The sequence below is a fragment of the Dendrobates tinctorius genome, unplaced genomic scaffold (genome assembly GCF_039654945.1).
Source record: "Dendrobates tinctorius isolate UK_male_01 unplaced genomic scaffold, ASM3965494v1 ptg000086l, whole genome shotgun sequence".
Classification (NCBI taxonomy): domain Eukaryota; kingdom Metazoa; phylum Chordata; class Amphibia; order Anura; family Dendrobatidae; genus Dendrobates; species Dendrobates tinctorius.
Genome location: NW_027361754.1, coordinates 17,599,603 through 17,605,396, shown reverse-complemented (window position 1 = coordinate 17,605,396; position 5,794 = coordinate 17,599,603). Strand labels below are relative to the sequence as shown.

Sequence of the window (5,794 nt, the reverse complement as noted above, 5' to 3'; positions counted from 1 at the left end):
ATTTTCCACAGCACAGTCCTTTCAACGAGACCTCATACTTCTCAACTAACATTCACATTTTGGCAAATTTGCTCATCTCTACCCTTTAGCAATAAATCAAATATATTCATTTGAAGTTTATTTATTTTCTATGTGAATTTATTATATTTGTTCCCATGACTAACTCGTGATGCGATAAGTAATTCTAACACAATTTGTAAATTGAATCTTTGTTATTTTATAAAAACCCTGAGCACCGACGTAGAGTTAGTCTCCAGTCTTTGATACAAGGAAAGGTGATGGACTCCGGAAAATATAAGCTTTATCATGAATATGGCTTTGATTCTCGACAACATCTGGAGCATTACTTTTCAGATAATGATGATATGATCTTTAAAGAGGATTTTTTGATATTTCCTATTAGAAATCTTAGAAAAACTTTCACAGAAGGTATGTGTTTTTCTCTATTTTAATTGTATTTATTCATACTTTATTAAACAATTTACATTATTTCAACAATAATAGTATCTAATCAATAAAACCACAGTGTTCTTCTTCAAATCCCCTCTCAACACATTACAACTGATGATGAAAACAGAAGAAATGTTTCTTAACTTTATCTTAGGACTTTAATTTTAAAGACTTGAATACAAAGGGAGCAATTTTTCTTATTGGGGGGTGAGAGATCGAAGGGGACAACCAAGCTGAGTCATTCCTATCAATTAATGGTAGTGAGAGCAAAGCTTGAATATGAAGAAGAATATCGAATATTGGGGGTCAGTAAAGTAATTTTTATTCTCCCTCTGCAATCTCCAAAATCTTGGAAAACTAATTGAGAATGGTGAAGGATGTTAACTCTCATTTTTTGGTTTCCGCATTGCACTACTGTAATTTTATGATTTTTTTTCCCCATAAACGAGACCTTTTTTCCCAAGTTTAGGAGTCACTTAAAGACATCCGTTCTTAGAAACCATGTGGAGCAAATCTACAATACCGTGTTAATTACATAAAATTGACTTTGATGGTAACTACTTTTTGTGTCAAAAAGGCAAAAGTATTATAGATGAGGAACACTTTATTATTTAACCAGAAAATTAATATCTGCAAGCATTCAGTGCAAAGAGGTTCCTTCATGCCAACTAGGAATTGGCCAAGAAGGGATTCACGTTAATGTGGCTTATGCAGTGATACAATCCCGCCACAAAATATAACCACATATGACTTTTGAAGATAAGATTTATTTTTGATTTCTGTAAATGATGATAATCCCAAGTTTCTGCATTTATCCTGAAGTTTATGCTATTGTTTCTCCACAATATCTATGAGGGTTTAACATATTACCAGCTTCAATATTTGGATTTTTATTCTGCAGGTCACATTGAAGGAGATGTTTTGATTGACCTCAGTATTGGATCTATGATTCACCATCTGTATTCAGCCTGTGATTTTTTCAACCACATCATAGTGCTGAAGATGAGAGACAGATGCATCATGGAGCTGAAAAGATGGGTGGACTCACGTACAGGAGCATTTAGTTGGGGTCATGCTGCAAGAATACATGTAGAGATAGAAGGAAAAAGGTTAAGTATCTGTCTCAATACTGGAGGAATCCCTCTGTGATTGCAGAATTGCTGATGTACAAATGATTTAACTCTTCTAAAGTCTATACAAGATGAAATTTAAGAAATTAGTATTCTTACCATTAGTGTGTTATATAAAACTCGGCACTGTTTGAAGGAACGTAATACATTAGCCTTTGCTAAGTTCAAGTTTGTTTCCTCTTGTTTCCTCTGTACTGTAAGCCAATAATCTATCACTAAAATATCATTCTCCAATAATAATTTTCACTGTGGAACACTATCTTTCAATCATTTTTCCCATTTTTCCCAATTTTCAGTGATCTGTTACAGGAGAAAGAAGAAAAAATGAGATCAGCAATAGAGCATGTTGTGAAATGTGATCTTGAGAAAGAAAATATGGTGGATCCGATCGTCTTACCCCCAGGAGATTGTATCATCAGTGCTTGGCTCCTGGATGTTATCAGCAAAAACCAAGATGAGTATATCAGCTATATCAAGAAGTTCTCAAGGTTGTTGAAATCTAAAGGACACATCATAATAATTGGATCTGTGGATGCAACATATTTTTCAGTTGGGAAGGACACACTCCATATTTTTAGCTATAATGAGGATTTTGCCAGAAATGCTTTAGTTGGAGCAGGTTTTGCTATCGACCATTGTGAGGTTATGAAGAGAGAGGTTGTGAGTGACCTTTCTGACTATAAGGGCGTCATATTCATTGCAGCTCATAAAGAGAAGTAAGAGAAGACACAAGTAAAATTTCTATGTTAAGACTTTCTATATTAAACTTTAAAACAGAATATTACTAACAAGGCTTCCTCTACAATCTAATTTATCAAGAGATTTTATAGAGCATCTAGGGTTGATTGAATAGCTGCGGATAAGTCCTTATCCGTATAGCTATAGCGCTTACTGAATAGATGCATCGGTAACCTGGATACCTGGGACTTTTCCTATAATCAGCTGTTCAGCGCTGCAGCTGCATGTGTCGCGGCTGTGTGACAGTCTCAACACACAGGCTCTCCATACATGTGTTTGGACTGTCACACAGCCACGACACACGCAGCTGTGGCGCCAAAAAGCTGATTATCAGGAGTGTTCCAGGTGTCAAGGTTCCCGATGCAGCTAAACGGGAAGCGCTATAGCTATTCGGATAAGCTCTTATCTGAAGCTATTTTATTAATCCTAAGAGCATCATGATAATTTGCCTAATTTGTGTGTAGTGCATGATACAAATATATAAAAATGTAATTCAGTATGAAACGTGTTGTGAATATTGTCTGTCCCAGGATGTATACTGTATAGTCCTTTAAAATTATTTTCTTGATATCAAAGTTCTAATTTATATAATAGAAATAAACTGTTAACTAATTACAAGAGCTTATTGTGGAGCTTTGTTTCATAAACTAAAACAGGGGTCCCCAACCTGTAGCTCGGAAGCCACTTGCGGTCTCATGAATTGTGGCTCGCGACTGTCTGCCAGCTTGGTGCGTTAGCTCCAGGTCTAGCAAACAGGTATGAAGAGCACATGTCAAAATGGTGAGTTTTGTGAGTAGCCCTGCACAGAAGACCAGATCTGGATGCACATATACTGTCTTGAGGTTTAGAGATGATTTAGGTATGGTACGCTGGAGGATGGTACTACCTGTTAGAGGAGGTGCTCAAAGCTGGTTGTGACAGTGTGTTGGGAGTCCTTGATGGGAGAATACTGAATGGGGGTATTGTGGGAACCGCTGGATCTCAGTGTACTGCTTTGGAGTGATTTCTGTGGAAAATCTTTGGTTATCATTATACCTGTAATGGGGGCTTTGATTGACACTACTTTGAGGGAGATGGGAGCTGGATGTGGCTCGCGAATCTCTCTCAGTGCTGATTGTGACTTGCGACCCTTTCTGGCTCTCAAGGTCAGACAGGTTGGGGACCACTGTCCTAGAACATCATGAGAGCATGGTCTATTGGGAACTGTTACTTTTATATTGTTGTTTTGCAACTTTTTTGCTCTCAGAAATAAATATTGTATAAAGGATATCATAATAAAATGCAGTTAATCACGTTTCTCTATTGCTGTTCCTTATAAGGATAGCAACAGAATCAATAAGTGCAAGTAACAACAGATGCACTGGAAAATAAAGATAAGCAAACTTTTTGAAATGCTCATTTGCCAACTTCACTGAATTTTTACAAACATTTAGATCTGTAGGGAATAAATTTGCTGTGAATCGGTATAATATAAAGCATCGAATTGCCTTGAAAATAGGCGTTTAACACACAGAGGTTTCCTATAACTGTATTAAAACTCCATTGTGTTTTTCAGTGCAAGCATAGCTTTATTAATGCACAACTAAACTCAACAGTTCAAACTGGGTGAAAATGGATGGTAATCAATGGTAAATAACAGGCTATTTAACAACACACCGAAATGTCAGACTTGTTACGCTACTTACAGTACACCTGTCACCTGTTTTGGCCGCTATAAGATGCGGCTGCAGTCTTTCAGGGTTAATCTACAGCATTCTATAATGCTGTAGATAAGCCCCCGGTCCGACCTGCAAGGTAAGAAAAATAAGTTTTATTATACTCACCCCAGGGGGGTAAGATGTGGTCCGGTCCGATGGGTGTCACAGGTCCGGGTCTGGTGCCTCCCATCTTCTTGCGATGCTGTCCTTCTGCTTGCTTCATCACTCCCGACATCGCACTTCTGCGCAGGCATACTTCTCTGCCCTGTTGAAGGCAGAGAAAAGTACTGCAGTACACAGGTGCTGGGCCTCTCCTGGTGCCTGCGCACTGCAGTACTTTGCTCTGCCCTCAACAGGGCAGAGAAGTACGCCTGCGTAGAAGTGCGATTCCGGGAACGTGGAAGCAAGCAGGAGGGCGGTGATCATAAAAAGATGGGAGGTGCTGGACCTGGACCTGCGACACCCATTGGAGCAGACCACATCGGACCACCACACATAGGTGGTACCTTTTATCACTATAAAACACAGTCTGCAGCCAGTAGTTGTGAGGCTTGTGTAGCTGTTCAATGACAGTGGCAAAAGCTTCATGTTAGTGCATTAGCATGAGGTAGTAAAGGAGATTTCTGGCAGTGTAGTGCCAAGCGATGGTGACCGCAGTAGTAGAGTCTATTACTCTAGCAAACAGTGCACAAGCAGCCAGAGATGTATGACTGGCTTGGCTGTGCAGTGAGAGTGGCAGCAGGAGTTCATTGGGTGTGCATTGTTTTTATAGAGATCTGTGGGTCAATCATGTTTTTCAGGTGTCCACTTGGTTAATGCTTCACGGGGCAGGTAACACATCATATCCTAGTAATAAGACAATTTGGACTTCCATTTGGGAGCCATAAAAAGTTCTCGATTTTGTTTTTATAGCAAGAGTCTCAAGTCATGGCTATTTTTTCATAGTAATATGCCTGTCATCCCACAAGCATTCCAATCATACAATATGCCATGCTGGGCAGCATGAGAGAGAACCCCTGTTGGTTAAATTTTAGTCACTCTGCTGCGGTAGTTGGTTCTACAACATTGTCGTAGTTTCACTCTGACTTTAAGCCTTGTCCCCTGCCTGTGCCAGCTCTATGTCACCCTGCACATCCACCTGCTGTTCATCCTCCTCTCCTTTATTTTACTGCTGCATGGACATGGAACTTGAGGGACTCCAACAGACACAGGGCAGCATGCACGTTGACAGGCCTCAAAATAACCCACCATCCATTTTGGTTACTGCATAATATAGTCCATATTTGACTAAAGTAATGAATTACTCTGCGCAGAAGGTCCAACATATACAGCATCGAATTTCAGCAGGTTGCGATGTTGTAAGTCTTTTGCTTAGGCGGACTGTTCTGTTTTTACAAAGCATGGAAGACAAACTTTGCCTTGCTATAACGAGCTGACTTAACCAACACCATCTTCAAACTGGCATATTTGTAAAAGAAATGTCGCACTATTAAATTTACAATGTGCGCCATGCAAAGAGCAAGAGTTATTTTGCCTGACTATAAGACAGCAACAATGTTCCAGACATTGTCACTCACAACTTTTCCCAGCTGCAGTTGACAGGGAGCCAGTGTGCGAATGTTGCAGCTTGATGTAGTGGCAAATCACCTGCTGCATGAGTGAAATGAGTGAGGCTAGTGTGTAGAATCAATGCTGTACTGTATACATATTGGAATTGGGGTCATGTCTGCTGAGTATATGGAGCGCCCAGTAGGGCCGGGAGACTTTGTCCGGGCCTTA

The 5,794-nt window shown here is 39.7% G+C and overlaps 1 protein-coding gene across 1 annotated transcript; it reads left to right on the top strand.

Moving 5' to 3' along the window:
• Positions 1-233: 233 nt before the first annotated feature.
• Positions 234-2,936, top strand: LOC141097727 (nicotinamide N-methyltransferase-like). Its single transcript, XM_073585100.1, has 3 exons — positions 234-429; positions 1,352-1,559; positions 1,877-2,936. The coding sequence occupies exons 1-3, from the start codon at positions 279-281 to the stop codon at positions 2,298-2,300; spliced, it is 783 nt and encodes a 260-aa protein (XP_073441201.1). The 5' UTR covers positions 234-278; the 3' UTR covers positions 2,301-2,936.
• Positions 2,937-5,794: the final 2,858 nt, after the last annotated feature.

Bases quoted from the DNA above. Each gene is read 5' to 3' on its own strand.
- LOC141097727 (XM_073585100.1), top strand. From the start codon at position 279: ATGGACTCCGGAAAATATAAGCTTTATCATGAATATGGCTTTGATTCT. The intron at 430-1,351 runs GTATGTGTTTTT...TTTATTCTGCAG, and splicing joins TAGAAAAACTTTCACAGAAG to GTCACATTGAAGGAGATGTT. The intron at 1,560-1,876 runs GTTAAGTATCTG...CCCAATTTTCAG, and splicing joins GTAGAGATAGAAGGAAAAAG to TGATCTGTTACAGGAGAAAG.